At 35.6% G+C, this 20,393-nt stretch overlaps 2 protein-coding genes across 2 annotated transcripts; both read left to right on the top strand.

The window, feature by feature from the left end:
• The first annotated feature begins 1,794 nt into the window (after positions 1 to 1,794).
• On the top strand, positions 1,795 to 3,245 carry LOC129939480 (alpha-ketoglutarate-dependent dioxygenase alkB homolog 4). Its single transcript, XM_056047504.1, has 3 exons — positions 1,795 to 2,058; positions 2,179 to 2,804; positions 2,858 to 3,245. Exons 1-3 carry the CDS (start codon positions 1,954 to 1,956, stop codon positions 3,078 to 3,080), a joined length of 954 nt encoding a protein of 317 aa, XP_055903479.1. The 5' UTR covers positions 1,795 to 1,953; the 3' UTR covers positions 3,081 to 3,245.
• Positions 3,246 to 9,022: 5,777 nt separating this feature from the next.
• Positions 9,023 to 18,078, top strand: LOC129939479 (venom dipeptidyl peptidase 4). The gene is made up of 9 exons (XM_056047503.1): positions 9,023 to 9,372; positions 15,090 to 15,184; positions 15,252 to 15,379; positions 15,447 to 16,029; positions 16,098 to 16,306; positions 16,405 to 16,603; positions 16,673 to 17,225; positions 17,502 to 17,713; positions 17,767 to 18,078. Exons 1-9 carry the CDS (start codon positions 9,195 to 9,197, stop codon positions 17,863 to 17,865), a joined length of 2,256 nt encoding a protein of 751 aa, XP_055903478.1. The 5' UTR covers positions 9,023 to 9,194; the 3' UTR covers positions 17,866 to 18,078.
• The last annotated feature ends 2,315 nt before the right edge of the window (positions 18,079 to 20,393 follow it).

Consider the following 20,393-nt stretch of genomic DNA (forward strand, 5'->3'; position numbering starts at 1 on the left):
CCATCTCTTTCATCCTATCCGGAATACAGTATTCTCGTTTGTCCAGTGTCAGATCTGTTTTCAGCTCTTCCTCTCCACTTTGTTTCCCTAATGCCCAGGATACTGATCTTAAGACGAAGCATTTCGCGCTCTAGCTGTATCTTCCTTCGCCATACAAGGATCGAACGTTCCAAGCTCTGATTTTTGTACGTATACCATAGCCAAAAGTATCCATTGCATTACTTGAAAGACTTCTACTAATTGTTGACGATTCATTTATTATTATGGCGTCTTGACTGACGCTGTTGCATGAAAGATGCCCCACTCCCAAATCCGATGTGCGGTTTACTGCAGCCGAAGCTGTAGAAGGATTCTCCATAAAAAGGTTACCTCTTGGGGGCTCGTTTCCAGTTGTTGTCATATTTCATGTCACAGCATATACCACCATGGTATTTTCCGAGATAAGATTTTGTAGCCGCCCACTGTGGAATACGGACGCTACTTGCTGCTACCGTTGGCATCTGTCAATTGAAATATTGTACAACGTCTGTTGAACCATCCTCCACAGTTCCGCCCAACCTCCCGTTTTAAATCTACCCCAAAGCAATCTATGGGATTTAAGTCGCGTGATTGGGATGGCCACTCCAATTCGCTGATTTGTTGGTTCTTAAAATACTTTTGAGCAGATTTGGACGTGTCCTGCTTTAGAACACATTTAAGAGGCATGTTCTCGTCCGCATAAGGCAGCATCGTATCCTTCATAACATTCACCTTCATATTTTGATCCATTTTAACCTCAATCAAATGTATTGGTCCAACGCCATGATCAACTTGAGAGATCTGCTCAATATTCTGGCTATTTCCCTCACTTAGTAGAACTAAAATGATAGCTTTCTCTACTAGGGAACAATACTTACTGCCACCCATGGTTTAATTAGAATTAACTCTAATATTATTAAAATAATTTTAATTTACTTTACTCCAAAAACACAGCCAGTAGTATGAGTAGCGTTATGATGGTTAGTACGTTAGACTGTGGGGGTCTTTGGTTCAATCCCTTCCTGTGCCACCTTACTTATTGCACGGGTACTGCCTTTTGCGAGGAATTTCGGATTCGGCTCATAAAAGGTCCCTTCCATGGTGTTATCGAAAACTATGTACGTTTAAGAAACTGGTCTAAGAAGAATAGATTGGCCCTTAACTCGTGGAAATGTAAATGTATAATCGTAAACCTTTTGATTTGTCTTACCTTCCTCATGTTATTTTAAAAGAATCAGTCTTAGAATACGTTGACACTGTACAAAATTTGGCCATGACCAAGCCATTAGAAAAACTTAAGGAATACTCCCTCAACTACAGGTGCCACAAAATTTTACACTTTAATCTTTTTATCTTCTTTTCTTACGTACTTTTCTTTTCCGAATCTTGAGACATTTTGTTCTCACAAATTCAAACTATTTGAAATATTTGAGGGAGTCAAATGTCAATTTTGAAATTTCTATCATATTTAAAAAGTTAAAACTAGCTCCGAAAAGATTCGCAATTCATTCGTCAAATTCCTCAATAGCCATGAATATCTATGAAGAGCAATTTTACGCATGATTTTGTCGAGTTGCAAAAATGATATTGGATACAAAAACTCTTTTTTATTTCTTTATTATTTTGTTTACAACATTACCACAACATACAATTCCGTTTAAAGCTTTATTGAACACCAAATTTGCCAATCCACCTTCGTCGATAAGACAGTTCAAAACAACGCAGACCATCGCATTAAACTTGAGCCCCCAGCTGCTCTATCTGTCAAAACGAGAAAAGCAACAACATACATACATCGAACAAAACCTCAACTAAACAATAGAAAAACCTAAACCTGAAAGAAAAAGTGAATTACACAAATCCCCGCAATTTCGATTGCAATTCAAAATTTTTAAACTAAAACCACGACATTAATTTAATTAAAATCTATAAACAATGAATACAGTACGACCATGTGGCTGCAAAGGCTGTCGCACATGTTTGCTATGTGAAAAGGAATTCAATATTCTGGACAAACCATCTTATTGCAAATTGTTTCAGGTAAATTGTTGCAAGCCAAAAAGGTGTGTATGTACACCTACAAGACACTTAGTGTGCCATGTCAACTATTCTGCTAGTGCTATGCAATTACTCATTTGTTTTCGTTCATCTGGCTTCTAGGAAATGGAATCCTTTGTCTTTTGTCCGGAATGCAATAAAATCTATCCTGGGTGGGATGTGGAGGCAGTTTGCTCGGCCCATCCCGAACACTGTTCTGCCGCAGATGGTATCGACTTTCCTGGAATTCTAGTCATGCCCAATTTCCTATCAGCCAAAGAGGGTGGCGATGTGTTGCGGAATCTAGACGAAATCACCTGGCAGGCTTCTCAATCGGGTCGAAGAAAACAGAATTTCGGACCGAAGACAAATTTTAAGAAGAAAAAAATCCAAAACGGTGATTTCAATGGCTTCCCAGCGTTCTCGCGGTTCATTCAGGAGCGGTTTGAAGGTGTTCCGTTGTTGAGTAGCTTCCAAACCATCGAACAGTGTACTCTGGAGTACAGTGCCGACAAGGGGGCCTCGATTGATCCGCATATCGATGATTGCTGGGTGTGGGGTGAACGCATAGTGACAGTAAACTGTTTGGGTGACTCGGTGTTGACGCTGTCCCCGTACAGCAACGTGGACCGAAAGAAGTACAATTGCGACCTGGTGGATGAGTACAAGGACAGCTTGATCTGTGAGTTGGCCAGCAATGAAACGCTGGAGAGGTTCTCCCGCTCGGTTATACGAATTCCAATGCCAAAGTAAGTAAATCTTCTTATACCTTATTTCATTTACTCATCGTGATTTCTTGCAGCTTATCATTAATTGTCCTCTACGGACCACCTCGTTATCAATTCGAACATGCCGTCTTGAGAGAGGACATCAAGGAACGGCGGGTCTGTATTGCTTACAGAGAATTCACACCAAACTACCTTCGAGGCGGATGCGATGAGGAGAAAGGCGAAGAAGTTCGCCGGAAAGCTAAGAACTTTTGGGACCATACTAAGCTACCAATTACTGCCGTCGATGCTGTTTAGAAAACTTTTTAATAGTTCCTCTTTTTTTCAATTTTTCTTTCTTTGTTGTATTTAATTTAAAAATTTTAAAAACTTATTTTACAGTATTCTGTATTTATGTGTTCGTTAAGTCGTGTTGAAAAAAGTCATTAAAAGACCAAAGATACTCTTGGTGTTCAAAAAATATGGATATTTGTTTTAATTCAAAATCTAAAGTCGATGGAATTCCTATCTAAAATACCATTTTGTTCAGCTAGGTGTGGAATTAGAGGTTAACTCTTATATATTTAGAATGTGAATAATGCCGAAGACAATTAATTCACAATGATTCCGACAAAAATTGCATAAAACATAAAAACTAATAAAAATAAATTTGGTGGAGCAACAGTTCATGAAGAACCTGGGCCTAATGACCTACAACTCTCAACCATTACTGTGTGCAAGTAGTGTTGTCAGAGATAACAACTAATACAAGTCCTAAAAAGCGTACAAATAAAATATACAAAAAATAAAATCAAAAATAAGTAGAGAAATTGTAAAAACCAGAATAGAATCATGGGAATCATAAAAAAACGAAAGTCATAGAAAAAATAAAAGTTTTGAAATCATTAAAAAAAAAACATACCATTCATATATATTATCAAAAATATAAACATCATACCAAAATATAGTACAACATAGAAATCGTAAGAAATATTAAAATCAAAGCAATCGTAAGATTCAGTCATGGATGTGACCTACAATTTGTATGCCGAATTAAAACGTCTTATTTAAGAAACCACTTTTTATAAGTTCCTCGATTTTTGAAGTTAAGTTCCGAGTTTGAAATTTATGACACCTAAAAAACTAACTATTTGGATTGGTCAACATTTACGTTCAAAGAATGCAATTGACTGGCAAATGAATCCAATTATGTTGACTGAACCTGTCTGGTGATTAAAGCCAGAACTCTGGCATGACGTGCTAAATATATAATTTAAACTCACCTGTTTATCTTAAATTCCAAGCTTCAAAACAATAGTAAAATTATTTTTTTTGATTTTCACATCACGACGCAAAAGTTGGAGAACTTTAACACGAGAAATAGAATACATACTAACCTTGTTCACCAGACTCACACGATGACGTAGACGCATAAACTTAAGCCATATTATTAATATCATTTAACGTCAAAAATTCTCAAATAAAAAAAAAGAACTGTCAAAAAATTCGACTGATTTTACAATGCAATTACATGTTATTAATTTAACTATTTGTAAATCTTCTTAGATCGTAAAATTTATTTTTACTGAATGTTTTGTTTACCTATGCTGACAATTTGTTATTGGGCAGGTTCCGACAATAAGGGACTTGAAAGTTAGGCAAGGTTCTAGTATCTGATTGGACAGCTGCCAAAAAATTAGCTTCCAATTAAGGTCACTTTATTGGAAAGTTGACTGGAAAGTTAGTCAAGAAAAATGAAGTCTACTTTTATCAAAATGACAGTTGGTAATATTTTTTCATTCACCTGAAAGCTAAACTTTATCACTCTATGATTTATTTATTTTCTGCGCAACTTTATTTAATGTTGTCTGTAAAGGGCTTCTGTGTCAATACAGAAAAGAAATAACTAATACATATATCTACAATACACTGGACTTTTAGCTTGCCTGAGGAGTGTTTTGAAGACAGTAATTTTGTTGGTACTTTTTGTACTATGAACTTAAAGTAGAGATTTGCGAAATGAAGTTCTGAATTTAAAATTCATGACGCTTGAAAAACTAACTGTTGCCTTTGTCAAAATGTACGTTCAAAGAATGAAGTTGGCTGCAAATGAAATCTCTTATGTTGGCTGAACCTGCCTATTTTTGTAGTGTTTGTTTGCAGTGATTGTTTAAAGTTTTCAATTTCAAATGTCAATCACAGTTTTAAGGATGCATGTGGTTGGCGTGAATTCGACCAGAAGACCGGACCGGAAATGTCAATTTTTATAAGATTAAACCAAATTTGCAGCATTATTGTGAAGGGTATATTTTTTATTTGCCCTTTTAACTCTTCTGGAAAGATCGTTTGTGAAAAAATTACAATTATGATTTTGAAAAGCTGAGCATTTTGCTCATAAAATCAAATACATTATGTGTATGTATGTATGTACATCGATAAATGATGATACCGCTGAAAACATCTTGGCTGCTTTCAATCTAAGATAGGGTATTCGGATACCTTTTTGTTTGCGTTTTACGTCTAAAATAACAGCTGACCAAAAACAGCTGAGATGTCAAAAAAGGAATCCAAAGGTATCCAAGAATTTCTGGGGTATGTAGGCATCTGACAGAACAGCTGATTCAACACATGGTTGAATTTCAGAAACTTTAAAATTTATTTCTTGTACTTGAGGATGTTCATCAGACGATGAAAAAGCTATTTTCTTCCGAATTGTATTATTTATTTATTTTTATCTTACAAAAATATTGACTTTGAAGCTTAAAAGTTTCTCTGATTTTTGTGAACAGCTGAAAGTTGTTTTTTTTTTATTTTTTGACAGCTATCTCAATACAGCTTTCGAAATCGTTCTCAACAAGGTATCTAAAAATCCATCTATCCAAGATACCCTATCTAACTGAACGCAGCCATTCATAAGTTTGACACATCTGTTTAAAATAAAAGGGAAAGCAACAACCCAACTAATTTTTAAATTTTTAAGAAAATTAAACGACCGAATAGCAACATTTGATTGTTTTCTAAAATTAACCTTGCAATCTTTTAATTTTAAAGGGTTTTCAATTGGCGCCCGTGGGGGCCATTTTGATTTGATAGCATCTGTCAAATCTTTTGTTTATTATTTAGTTGTTTATTCCAAATTATCATGGCAAGTTACACGATTGAACAGCACACTTTCAAATGATAAGACTTTATTATTAAAATGAGTGTTCTTTAACGCAAACGTTGCTCGGATTACGCCCATTTTACGGTTGACGTTGCGTCTCGTGGCTTTCAAAGTGGACTCTTCAATGTTTGGTGGCCAAATTTGAGACGACCGGTTCAGTAAAGGATCAGCCAACACCCGTAGGTTCAAGGAACGCAAGATCGGACGAGAACATCGCAGCGGTCCGTGAAAGTGTGCAGCAGAACCCGATGCAGTCTATTCCTCGCCGTGCAAAAGAACTCGGCTTTTCGCAGACTTCAACTTGTCGAATTTTGCGTCGGCTCTTGGGGCTAAACTCGTACAAGATATAACTGACCCAGAGCTTAAAGTTCATGAGCAAAGACAAGGCTATTTGCTCCTTGACTGGGCTTTGAATCGTTTGGAAGAGGACCCAAATTTTGAATATCCGTCCTAACAAGCAAAATTGTCGTATATGGGACAACATCAACCCACGCTAGGTTCACCAGGTGATAATGCATCCTCAGAAAGTTACCATTTGTTGTCGATTTTCGACCGGCGGCGTAATTGTTCCGTACTTTTTTGAAAACGACTTTAGTGAAGCAGTCACCGTCAACAACGAGCGCAATATAACGAAGATAACTAATATCTTATGTGCGAAATTGAACGATATTGACCTAGACGTCATGTGGTTTCAGCAGGATGGAGCTACGTGCCACATAGCAATTGCCACGATTGACATTTTACCCATCTACCCGCCTTTATTCCGGCAACAATATTTTTTTTACCAAATTTGTTTTGATCTGAAGTGTTAAAAAAAGGAAATGTCAAACTAATGGGGTTTTCCATAGGTAAAAATAATCAATTTATTTTTGATCTAGAAAAATAAATTGATTTATTCTTGATATAAGATCAAACATGCAATGCCAATACAATTTTCCACTATAATCTTAGCAGATATATTTTTTCCTCTTTATTTGTAACTTTTTTCGGTCGGAAAGAGTTTGCTTTTGCTATTAAACAAGTGAATTAGTGGATTATTGGACTTTTCAAACTTGTTGAAAACCATGGTTGGGTTGAGATTGGGGGACTGAAATGACCAGTTAACACATAGAGATTCGATGATCGCGAAGCCAAGAACTCACCAATTTAAAGATTGCTTGGATTCGTTATCATATGAATTTTCCATCTAAATTCCATATTGATCTAAGTATTTGGAAACATATTACCTCTTTAGAAAGGAAATCTTCTGGCGTTACAATTTAAAATTGATTTCTGGCATATGCCTGAAACGGATGGCAGATAGTCTAATCTGGAGGCCCAATTTTTGATGACTTTTTCCAACTTCAGTGGCCGTATATTGGCAATAACATGGCGAATGTCGTCCTTCACATAGTCATTTGTTTCGGGTTATCAGCGCAGACTGGCGAATTCAAATATCCACACAGAAAATAGTCAAAGTGGTGTTAAATCGCATTATCTATTCACGGTCCGTAAAGTTTCCTTCAATAAATCAACTATTGCAAGAGCTGTCTCACATGTCAAATGGCGATCATCATTGACTGTAAGCTTCGTTTTAAAAAAGTACGGACCCATTTTTCCATCAACCCACAAAACACACCAGTCTGTTTTTGAGGCGTATTCTCAAAATTAAAGTTCATCTTTTAATAATATTCACACTATACGTATTTCGAACAAAGTCACTGTTTTCGAAATATTCATGTTGAAATACCAAGCCAAACGAAAAATAAATCGTTTAACACCAGACTAAATGTTTAAATAGAGTCGCCACCTTAAAGTACTCTAGCTAACTCTAAAAAATCACACTTGACAACTAGCCCCTGAAACTTTGATTGCAAAAGCTTCGCGTCAAACATAAATTTAAATGTTGATCCTAAAATAACTTTGTTTGTAATATTTTTGTTAATTATTTTTGTCTGAGTTCTATGAATATAAAACTTGTCAAAATGACATGTGTCAATTACTATTCTATTGTATGATTTCATTATTTAGTTCTATTCCTATGTCGAATTTAAAAGGGGATAGTGCATCAATGAAGCAAAAATTGAAATGCGACTTCAAAATAGTTCTATGCAGGAACGGTGTTTTTTCTCTATGGGTTCATAATTGTGTTTGACAACCGCGTCAAAAATGTTGACATTTTTGGCAATGTCAGCGTTCTACATCTATAGACTGCACATGAAAATATTGGAGTCTTATTTAAATACTGGTCGTTGAAAAATCAGTAGATACTGTCAAAATCATTTATTTTTTATGACAGTTCGGAATAAAAAAGGTTTATAAAAAGTGCTGATGGTCACCTTAAAACTTAGAATAAAAATTACCAAATGAAAAGTATCAACAAAAAAGAAATAAAAGCAAAACAATGAAATCTGTGCTGCTGTATAGATTTCATAAAGGTGAATCCCACCATTATACAATGCCTAGGCAATGTGCAGACCTTTAGTAACAGGTAACTGAATTTTACCTGCAAAAATGTATTCATGATGACAAGCCCCTAGTTTTTCTTTCATAACATAAATTTGTATTCATTTGCTGAAAAAAAAAAAAAACAAAACAAAAAACCAGTATTCATTTATTCAAAATGCCATTTAAGTGTGACATCCACCTCCATAGTTATATCTTGTATGATCTGTCAATAGAAACAAATCAATTTACGTCATTTTACCTCTAAAAAGTTGTCACTATATAACTCTGGAGTTTATCAGTGTTACTCAGCTCGTATTCCTACAAAACCGCGAATCCATTGAAATTATGTAAATTTATGAATTTTTACTAAAAAACAAATTAAAATTCAAGGTAGATCGCATAATGATTCGTGCCACTGCCACATTAAGTTGTGAATCTTTCGTAGGCTTCAAAATATTGATCTATGAATTGGCAAAAGAGTTTGTACCCGCGCCGCAAGTTCTGACTGAATGGCTTAGTCATTCTGCCAAGACCGGTAGAAGTTCCTCCTAACAGAGAGCTAGACTGCCTATCGGTGTTAAGCTTCTACAATCCTACCTAGATAATCTACTATGTAACGCTCTTAACTCTTCTTCTTGACAAATAAACCTTTTAGTGCGATATTTTTGCTCTCTTCGATCGGTTGGTTGATTTATGGTAAAGTTAATAAAAGTAGCTTCTCGTTAATTGAAAGAGAAAGCCTTTTTGCTGATATTTTATTGACAAATTTGTATTAAAAGTTCAATCGTTTAGTGTGGTTTAAGGCATTGTCAGGTTAGGAAGTGAGACAGCTAACATATAAAATGTACCCAAGTAATCTTTTCAGACTCATTCTATTATTGAGTCTAGTTTCAATTTTATTGGGAGCAAAAATACAACCTAAGAACGAAAACGATCCTTCGAATAAAAAGCCATGGGGTCTTATGGAAGCTATAGATGCCACAAAAAAGCTCAAAGGATTTAATGGAACTTGGATATCAGGTAAGAGTTTTTTTCTCAGTCTTAGTTAAGAAGAATCTTATATAACTTGGATGATGAATTGTGTTAGAAGGGGAGATTTTGGGAAGCTTAAAAAAAAGATGTTTATAAGTTGAAAGCCCTGTGCTACATCAACTTGTATTACATTTTAAATTCAACTTTACTTTGTTCGCGATTTTTTTAGACGTTAACTATAAACATATCGACTATACTCATGAATCTAAAGTTCAAATCAGTTTTGTTTTTGTGTAATCTTTATAATACCTGTTGGCATTTATCCGACAAGAAGTAAGCAAGCTGTAGATAATTAAAGCGGTAAGGTACCTGTTGTATAGAAAGCTATATCAATTTTAATTTACAGCCGATTAGTGATTTTTTTCCCTGAAAACAAGCTAGTTTATGTGATGTGATAAGACTGATAAGATGAACTAAAGTTAAATAACCGGTAAAGTAGGGCACGGATTTAACGATTATACAAATCGGTGTATTGAATCAAAATGTTTGAATGATTAAAAAGTGTATTATAAGACATTTTGTGAAATTCCTTAAATTATCTAAACATTCGAAATAGTTTGGTGAATTACCTAGTGTAGCCATTTGGGTGGCAAAATTTTGATAACCTGTGAACAATTTGAAAATATTATCTGTCAAATGTCTGTTAAAAACGCATTAACTGTCAAGAGATTTAAATGTCGAATCAATTTCGAAACAGTTCGAATATCAATCTGTAATAGACAAACGTTTATTATTATTTTCGAAATGTTGTTAAAGAAGAAATTCGTGTCATTTTCCATTAAAGGCTGGTTTGTTCACAATGAGTTAAGGTTTTAACAAATGTTTAAAAGGTTGGTGCTAATTTTTCGAATAATATTGAAAGTCTGAAACTATAGATTTCTTTCTAAAATTTTGATTTACAAGGTTATTTCAGTATTTTAGGTTATCCAGAAACCCTTGAACTAACTCTAATCTGTCAACTGTCAAATTGCTGTGTTTTGTTTTTCAAGGTTGCCATAACTCTTCTCCACAAATAACAGATTTTAAATATTTGAATTGATATTTTGTACTATTTGGGTTTATTGCACGAATTTATTCAATAATTTTCCACTATTATAAAAGCTTCAAGTATAATTGATTTGACAAACCACAAACAATAAATTAATCACTTCGCAATATTCAATTTAAGTGGGTGCTAGCTAGCAACAATTTTAAAATTATAATATAATAATATAATTATCTTGACATTTGGCATAAGCAAAAAATTTACTTTATGACTTTTTGACACTACTTATCAAAGTCCGCCAAAAGAACGTTGTGATTTGTTTCGTTACCTTTATCTGTTTTGTGATAACCAACATAATGAAAATGTTTTTAAAATTTTAGATTTAGGGGCCAGTTATATATGTACATATGTAGCTATCATAAGAATTATTTTGACAGGTTGATCATAGATACCAATGAAAAGACTTCTGTCATTGGACAATTGAATTGTGAAATCTTAAAAATATCTCTTACTACAATATACTTAATCACGGTAATTTTAAATGTTGCTTTTCAAAAATACCCAAATTTGAGAACTAGCCTTTAAAAGCTTTTTTCTACTTTAAGGGCCAGTCAAAGATGCCATTTAAATCAATCCCGACATATTATTAAATGAATATTTGACAGTGTTTTCGCTAAGAATTTATTTTTCTGCTTCGAAACAAAAATTCCTGAACAGTTCATTCTAATATGCCAAAAAATAAAACGAATCGTTCCACTAACTTGTGTTTCAATTTTACTCAATTAAAATGGCAGATGTCTGTCAGAAAAATTCCAGTGGAAATCAGAGATTTATTAACATTGACATAAATGTTCAATTATCGCTATAAGGAATCTGTCAAAAAATTACAATGGTTTCAATGCGAAGGTTCAAACGACATAAGAGACTTCAAAGTAAGGCAAGTTTCTAGTATAGTATCTGATTGGCCAGCTTAAAATATAAAATACAGGTTGAGATAGACTTGTAGCTTTCCTGAAGAGTGTTTTGTGGACAATTACGTTATTGGTAGTTTTTGCACGATGAATTGAAAGCAGATGTTAGTGAAGAAAAGTTCCAAGTTTGAAGTTTATGACATTTAAAAACTTACAGTTGACTGCAAATGATGTCCTTTATGTTGTCTGAACCTGCTTACTGATAAAAAGCAATGATCGCTTTCGGGGATCAAATCAAACCTATTCGGATGGGTTTTGTGATGTTAAAATCGCATAGGAGAAAATAGCAGATAAACAAATCATGTATTGTCAAAAGCAAATTTGAATCTAACCAAACATTTTCGGGATTCTTAGTTAAATACCTAAAATTTTGCCTTCGTTTTCTGTTGAAATATCGCAATATGACATTATTTCATTAGTCTTCCTCTACTGCGCCATACCTCGGGATCGGATTCGAAGACATTCCGGGCTGGAGCGTTGATGTCCATCCGCTCTACATGACCTAGCCATCTAAGCCGTTGGACTTTAATTCTTCTAACTAGGTCAGTGTCGCTGTACAGCCCGTACAGTTCGTCGTTATATCTTCTCACCATTCTCCATCTATGCATACGGGACCAAAAATCACCCGAAGAATTTTTCTCTCAAAGCATCCTAAGACGCTCTCATCTTTCTTTTAGAGAGTTTAGGCCTCAGCGCCATAAATGAGGACCGGGAGGATGAGTATCTTATAGATGATGATTTTAGATGCTCGAGAGAGGACTTTACTTCTCAATTGCCTTCCCAGTCCAAAGAAGCAGAGATTTGCAAGAGTTATTCTTCGTTTGATTTCAGCGCTGGTGTCGTTGTCTGTGTTAAAAGCGGTGCCTAGGTAGACAAAGTCCTTAAAGTTATAGCTGTATATAGTGACGTTTTGTCCAAGACGTCGTTGTTCAGTGTCCTTTTTTGATGACAGCATATACTTGGTCTTGCCCTCATTGACCACTAAACCGATCTTCTTCGCTTCCGTCGCAACGCTCAAAAACGTTCCACTGACATCACGCTATGATCTTCCAATTATGTCAATATCATCTGCGTATCCGAGTAATTGGATGGACCTTGGGAAGATTGTGCCTCTAGTGTTGACGGTTGAGTTTTGCACAATTCTTTCCAGAACGATGTTGAAGATTTGGCATGACAGTGCATCGCCTTGTCTAAAACCTTTTTTGACATCATTTGATAGAGCAGCGTGCATTCTCCATCGTCATTCTGCACAAACGGATAAGTTTGACAGGGATGCCAAAACTAGACATTGCTCGGTAGAGCTCTTCCCTATAGATGCTGTCATACGCGGCTTTAAAATCGATAAAGAGATGGTGGGTATCGATTTACCGCAATGTTAGAGGATCTCCTTTCTTATGTATCGGGCATACTATGCTGAGATTCCACTCATCGGGCATGCTTTCTTCCGACCATATTTTGCAGATGAGTTGGTGCATGCTCCCTACCAAGTCATCGCTTGCTGCTTTGAATAGTTCGGCAGCGATGCCGTCAGCTCCAGCATTTTTGTTTGACTTAAGTTTAGATATAGCTATCTTCACTTCGTCAAGGTCTAGTAGGCGGAATTGTTGATCTGCGTCGCCGAGGTTAAGTGGTTCTATCTCCCTTACATCGGAATTCGGTTCGTCATCGCCATTATATAATTTGGAGAAGTGATCTTTCCATATTCTCAGCATCGACTGCGGTTCTACTACGATGTTCCCCTGATCGTCTTTACAGGCTTCGGTTCGTAGCTGATACCCTTGGGAGGTTTTTTTTACCTTTTGGTAAAATTTACGAACCTCATTCCTGTTGTGGCATCCCTCTATATCCTCGATCACGCGCTTCTCATGTTCTCTTTTTTTCCGTCTAAGAAGCCGGTGTTCCTCTCTCTTCTTCTGCTCGTAGAGCTCGCGAGCAGCTCCAGTCCTTTTGTGCAGCGCCGTTTTGTATGCCTTTTGTTTCGCTGCGTGAGCTTGCCGGCATTCGTCGTCAAACCAGGGGTTTCGCTGTGGTGGCCGTGTGAAACCTAGCACTTCAGAGGCGGCATCTCTGATTGCTGCAAGGCAATGTTGAAACTGGTTTTCAATGCTTAATGCAGGCAGCATAGGACTCCTTAAGAGTTTATTAGAGACTCGATCGGAAAAGAACATGGCAGTCTCTTGCGATTGTAGCCGTCTAACGTCGAATCTTCTCACAGTACTTCCTTTTTTTGGCATGGATCGGGGTATCCTTGGCTACAACGAGGTAGTGGTCCGAGTCAATGTTGGCCTTTCGGAATGTTCAGATATCCTGTATACTGGAGAAGTGTCGTGCGTCGATCGCAATGTGGTCAATCTGGTTGCAAGTTGATTGATCAGGAGATTTCCATGTCCCCTTGTGGATATTAAGATGTGTGAACTGCGTACTAGCTACCAGAACGTCTCGACCGCAGCGAAATCGATCAGCCTGAATCCGTTGTAGGAGGTGGTGTCGTGCAGGCTGTATCTCCAACATTATGCCACCAAAGATGTCTTCTCTTCCTAGCTTAACATTAAAATCTCCTAAGACAATTTTAATATCATAGCCAGGCCACTGATCATATGTCTTGTCCAAGAGCTCGAAGAATATGTCTTTGGTGTCTTCATTCTTCTCCTCTGTTGGGGCATGCGCGCATATTAGGCTTATGTTGGCGAATTTAGCCTTGATGCGGATTTTCGTGATGCGCTCGCTCACACTGTTGAAACTCAAGACTTTTTGCCTGAGTCTAGTTCCAACAACAAATCCACACCCAAATAGACGCTGTCTTTGTTCTCGGTAGCAGTCGCCGTAGTAGATATCGCAGTCTTTTAGTTTGCGTTTGCCCGGTCCATCCCATCGCACTTCTTGGATGGCTGTAATATCTGCCTTGCAGCAGTTTAGGGCTTCCGCTAATTGTTCGGCTGCACGTGGTCTGTTAAGGGACCTAACATTCCACGTACATATCCGAAGTTCGTTATCTTTATTTCGTTTGCGTGGGTTGTGAATCCGTCCGTATCCTAGGCTTGTTGGTGCTTCGCAACTAAAGGTATTTTTTACGTGGCCAGGAAGTCACCCCGACGGCACAACCCCCAACCTGGAGGACCAGATCCTTAGTATAACTTCAAGGAAGGGGATCCGGATAAACCGCTCCTTACAGGCCTGGGCTCCGAATATGTCGAAGAAGCCCTATAAGGTGTTCACTAAGTAGTTCAACCTTGCTGGAACTGTAGACGCCACCGTTGATTCTATCTCGAGAATTCGACCTCTGCCGCTTGGATAAGGAGAGGTGCATTACTGGAAACACCCCCCTCTCTCGTTTGCTGTTAATGTTAAAATACTTTACGAAAATAGTAAACACCGCAATAACTTTGGTTGCAAACTTGAAAAAAGTTCAACTACATTGTTTCCACGTTGCTAATACGATACATTTCATAATGAAGACGGTCATTTTCAAAAACGTTAATTCATTGGACGTCAAATTGACTGTCAAATTATGTTAATTTTCCTAAGCAGCTGCCATTTTCGACAAAATATGCAATTGCCTTAGTTGTACAAAATCTGCTTAATCAAAATCAGCTAATTTTCTTGCAATCACATTTGACGCTTGAGTGATATTTGTCATTTTATTTTAAGTTTTTGGAATTGTTGACAGATCACGGTCATTTATGTATAAAACAAATTAAAAATTCTTAAGTATTGAAATAGTTCTTATGATTTTTATGTTTTTATTTCAGATACCGAACTTTACTACACAGCAACTGATAAAACAATCCACATTTATAATGTTGAAAAACAATCTGATAAGGTTTTCATCTATGATGAATTTCTGGTAAATAATCTTTAGCTGAAATACAGTGATTTATTTTATAATAATTTTACATTTTTCAAAAAACTAGCAACAATATTCAGATGGAACATTTACACTTTCGCCTGATAACAAAAAGATTCTAATCCGTCATGGATTGGAACAAGTTTTTCGTCATTCTTACATTGCCAATTATGACGTTTTCGATACTGAAACTGGGTTAGTACACATGAATAAATTGATTCTCTTCTAAAAATTTTGTTAAATTTGTATTTCTTTCGTCTAGAAAAATAAGTAAAGTCCACGAAGGAAAGAAACTTCAACATTGCGTTTGGTCAACGTCCAAAGGTCGTCTGTCCTACGTCTATGAAAATGACGTTTTTGTACGATTCGAAACCGATGTAGAAATCCAAATTACCAAAGAAGGTGTCACTGGGGAAATTTATAATGGAGTACCCGATTGGGTGTATGAGGAAGAAGTTCTTAGCAGCGCCAGTGCTATGTGGTGGTCACCGGATGGAAATATTCTAGCTATCGGGTTTTTCAATGATACCGAAGTTGAAACTTTCAAATATACAATTTATGGTGAAAGTAATGATCCCGAATATCAATATCCAAAGGAAATCGAATTAAAATATCCCAAAGCTGGATCACCAAATCCAATTGTTGCTGTCAAGGTATTCGATTTCACAAGTAATAAATTTGACGTTATGAATACAATTGAAGCTCCAGTAAATATTGTGAGCGAAGATCACATTTTACAAAATGTTCAATGGAGTAGCAAGAAGGAAATGTTAATAACATGGCTGAATCGAAGACAAAATGTAGCTTCGTTGCAAGCTTGCACGTTTGATGGAAAGTGTAAAGAGGTGAGTTTGGTAGTGAAGCTTATAGTCTTAGAACTAAGACTTTCTTACCATTATAATTTTTTTTAAAGGTAACACGTATTAATGAACCTAAGGGTTGGGTTACTATTGGAAAACCTATTTGCTTCAAAAATGGACAAAATTGTCTCTTCACTAATTGGATTGGAAATTGGTATCAAATTTGGAACTTAGACTTAAAGACTGGAGAAAACATTTGGGCTGCACGAGGGGATTTCACCGTTACAGCATTGTACGGTTACGATGAGGCCAATAACAATGTGTAAGTAATTAAAACACCAACTTGTCAAAGAGCTCTGAAGTTGACATTTGTCAAGATTCTAAAGTACTAGAGTAATGAACTATTACATTTTTTCTTAGATACTATCAAGCCACTCTTCCCGGAGACCCAGCTCAACATCACGTTTTCCGTGATGACACATGTTTGTCGTGTGAATTGATAGATGAAGACGGTGATAAATGCCGTCAAGCGTCAGCGACATTTAGCAAAGGCTACACGTTCTATAGTTTGACATGTACAGGACCAAATCCCAGTTATACGGACTTATTTGATTCAAAGGTCTGTGGAGATGAGGTTTCCAAAATATTTCATACATTTTTGTTATAACAACTATTTTATCTTCCATAGACCAATACAAAAATTGTTACCTGGCAAGACAACCATGAATTCCGAAAAATGTTATCTGGCAAACTTCGTCCTCAAATCAAGTTTCTAAATGTCACTTTAGGTGATGGTTCAATTGGATTTGCTAAACTCTATTTGCCACCCAATCTTACATTGGATAAACCAATTTTGAATAAAAAACACCCTCTGATTGTTTATGTCTATGGTGGACCGAATTCTGTGAGGGTAACGAACGCTTTCACAGTTGGCCTTGAGGGATATTTGACAACAAACAAAGATGTTGTCTATGCTATTGTCGATGGACGTGGAACTGGAAATAAAGGAAAAGACCTGCTCTACAGTGTTAATAATAATTTAGGTGAACATGAAGTCGAAGATCAAATAGCTGTGACGAAAGATTTGAAAAAGACATTCAAATTCTTGAGCAAAAATAGAACAGCTATGTGGGGTTGGAGTTATGGTGGTTACATGACAGCAAAGACAATAGCAGCTGATGATGAGAATGTCTTCCAGTGTGGAATATCAGTGGCTCCAGTGACGTCTTGGATTTATTATGGTACGTTTATTATTTAGACCCTAAACACACTACTTGGACTTCTTTTGTAAAATCTTATACCTACGTCAAAAATTTCCCTAAAAAGGGATATTTCTGTATTTGAGTTATTAGTTATCTTTAACACAACAAATGTGAACAAGTGTCTTATTTCGACCATAACTTTGGCTTGGTCATACCTGAAGATTTAGAAGACATTTTTGAACAGTGAACAGCATCTTTGAAATATTCTCCTCTAATTTAATTTATTGAAAATGTTTTTCCCCTTTATTTCATTAGACACCATTTACACTGAGCGATTTATGGGACTACCAACAAAAGGTGACAATTTAGAGAACTATAAGGTCAGCAATGTTTTCGAAAAATTGGATAACTTCAAAACACACGATTTCATGTTGATTCATGGGTCTGGTGATGACAATGTTCATTATCAGCAAAGTTTGATGCTGGCTAAAGTGTTACAACACAATGACATACTCTTCAGTCAGATGGTAAGTCAGTTGTTTTTATCTTGAGTTCTTATGACTTTATTATTGAATTTCAGACCTATCCTGATGAAGACCATTCAATTGGAAACTATCTACCTCATTTATATCATACTATTGATGTGTTTTTCACAAATTGTCTTGACCTTAAGGCCTAAACACATGATGCATGTGGGCTACTTCATTCGTCAGCCGGTCAAGCTGAAGTAACTTTTAGAGATACCACAAAGTATTGAAATGTTATAACATTTTGTCATTTTGCACAAAAATTAATTCCTAGATTAAAAGACTTTTGTTTGTTAGAAAATGAATTTAATGTATGCATAATAAATTCTAGGAATTTAACCCAAAATAAACATAAATCAAATGTAGCATCTCATTGATTATATTTTAACTCTTTTGATGATTTATCTCTAAACAATCAATACCGCATACACATTCTGAGGTTCTTCGACGCTTGAGTTGTGAATTCAATGCAATTGATAAATTGGTAGTTTGTGATTCTACAGTAAGTGTTAAGAAAGGTCTATTATTTGATCTTAACTCAGGAGGAAAAGTTAATGATATAAGGAACTTGAAGCTAATGGATTTCTGAAAAAGACAGGAGATATATATAATTGATAGGATATATGTATGTACTTGTGCAATCATACATTTTAGAAACGGAGATGCACAATTTGCTTATATATTGGAAAACTTATTTCATTTGAGATTTTAAATACTCGTGGGTATTTTAAAATGTAAATTTAAATCATGAAAAGTCTTATAAAAAGTTTGCATATTTCAGAAATAACACATCAGACCAAATGTGTTTCTCACAATTTGATTTTATGAGTGCAAAAAACGTTTTTCTTTTATAGCTCAGAAAAGAGTTATGAAAAAAGTCCAATCATATCGAGACTCCTCTAAACAAAGTGTGTTCTCAGTGATTAGAATTGTTTTTAATATGCAATAAGCACTTATCTGTTACTATTTGACATTTTTCAATTTAAGAGCCTTGCACATAAAAGCGAACAAAGAATGAACGAACAAACGTGATTTTACACATTTCAAAAAGTCAATTTCAAACAAAAACACAGTTAAATTATAAGAAACCAATTGACACTTATGTTAGGATAATAAAATTTGCATTTTGTTCTCTAAAACAAGACAATTTTGTAAAAACAATTTTCTAGTAACGAATTGCAATTTGGTTGCAACGAACTGTCAAACTCTATTCGCGTTCCACATACCATCCACACTGCAACGAATAAATTGTTCGCGCTCAACTTAACCTCAAAATTATATATATATATATTTTGTTTGTTGAAAAGGGGAATTATAAATTGACAGTTCGTTGCTGTCTGCGAATACAGACAAAGCTCATGTGAAAGAAAAGTCAAATATGCGAACATCCACAGTTCGCAGTTCGTAGCTCATGTGCAAGATACTTATTTTGTCATTTTCTTCTACAGAAACAATACAAAAGACTTAAAACTTAAATTAAACTAAAAAAACTATTTATTATAATGAACAAAGTGTTAAATTTATTTTTTAAAGAAAGTGATGATAAAGATTCTGATTCTTTTGTTCTGCATTCAACTCGGTCTGCTCAGTTATATTATTCTTAGCTCATAGATCGTGCTCTGAACGAAAAGAAACACAAATTTGAAGCTTTAAACGTTCAGAGGTAAAAAAGAAACACAATTTTTTGTTTGACAGTTGAGGCTCTATTCTATTCTCTATTCCATTTGAAGTTGTCAGTGAGTGAAAAAATCGGCTCAGCACTTTTTTTTTAACTCGACAGCGTTTGTCAGCTGTCATGTGATCAATTTTTAGTTTGACTTGACATTTCAAGTTTTTTTCAAGACACTTGATGACCTAGCTGGGTGTAGATTGGGCTTAAAACAAGTTTGCCCTAAATCTCAATTTTCATAAGCGAAATTAGTTTAACAATGAAGCTTTCTTACAGTTTAATAGATACGTCAATTAATAAAACTAACATATTTGGATTGATTATAATCCTCAAGTGTATTTTGAGACCCCTTTACATCTACAGAACTAAATTTGGTGTGCTTTATGAACTATAAGCCTCCAAGATCTTACGATTTAAATCCGTTTGGCTATTTTCTAAGTGGATATGTGAAGCTGCTAGTTTACTCCGATAAGTCTAAGGGCTCGCGTACACTAAAACCGATTTATCAGCCGATATCGGATCTGAACAATTCGGACGAGCATATCGGGCGTTCGACTGCATGCACTGCTTCCGACCAAGGACGATACCGGTTTGGAGTCTGAATTTGTTTTTTTTTTCAATGGAAGATTTCGAAGAAATGTATATTTTAGAAAATTCATACCGTCATTTAATGCGTCAACGTAGAACACGTCGTCGCTGTGTACGGATTAATGAAATATGTATGCAAAGAAAACAATTGGGTTAATACCACCACCTTTTTGAAGATTTGAAATTACAACTCATACAATTTTTCGAGTATTTTAGAATGTCTTTTAGTACATTTCAATATATTTTAAACTCAGTGGAAGCATTGTTAAAAGGAAAATTTATCCCAAAGAGTTGGCCTGCTGTGAATACAGCTAATTAATTTGTCGGTATCCATATTTTATTTTTTTTCCGTGAACTTTATTGCAAGAATTGACCCGACAACTGACGAAAAATCCTAACATGTTTGGATTATGTCGGTTGATC

This window comes from Eupeodes corollae, chromosome 1 (genome assembly GCF_945859685.1).
Source record: "Eupeodes corollae chromosome 1, idEupCoro1.1, whole genome shotgun sequence".
In the NCBI taxonomy this organism is placed as follows: domain Eukaryota; kingdom Metazoa; phylum Arthropoda; class Insecta; order Diptera; family Syrphidae; genus Eupeodes; species Eupeodes corollae.

What these genes read in the sequence shown, in the direction of transcription:
- LOC129939480 (XM_056047504.1), top strand. Translation starts at nt 1,954, where the DNA reads ATGAATACAGTACGACCATGTGGCTGCAAAGGCTGTCGCACATGTTTG. An exon ending in CTTATTGCAAATTGTTTCAG is followed by an intron (nt 2,059 to 2,178) that starts GTAAATTGTTGC and finishes TCTGGCTTCTAG; the next exon opens with GAAATGGAATCCTTTGTCTT. An exon ending in ATACGAATTCCAATGCCAAA is followed by an intron (nt 2,805 to 2,857) that starts GTAAGTAAATCT and finishes GATTTCTTGCAG; the next exon opens with CTTATCATTAATTGTCCTCT.
- LOC129939479 (XM_056047503.1), top strand. Translation starts at nt 9,195, where the DNA reads ATGTACCCAAGTAATCTTTTCAGACTCATTCTATTATTGAGTCTAGTT. An exon ending in TAATGGAACTTGGATATCAG is followed by an intron (nt 9,373 to 15,089) that starts GTAAGAGTTTTT and finishes TTTTTATTTCAG; the next exon opens with ATACCGAACTTTACTACACA. An exon ending in TCATCTATGATGAATTTCTG is followed by an intron (nt 15,185 to 15,251) that starts GTAAATAATCTT and finishes TCAAAAAACTAG; the next exon opens with CAACAATATTCAGATGGAAC.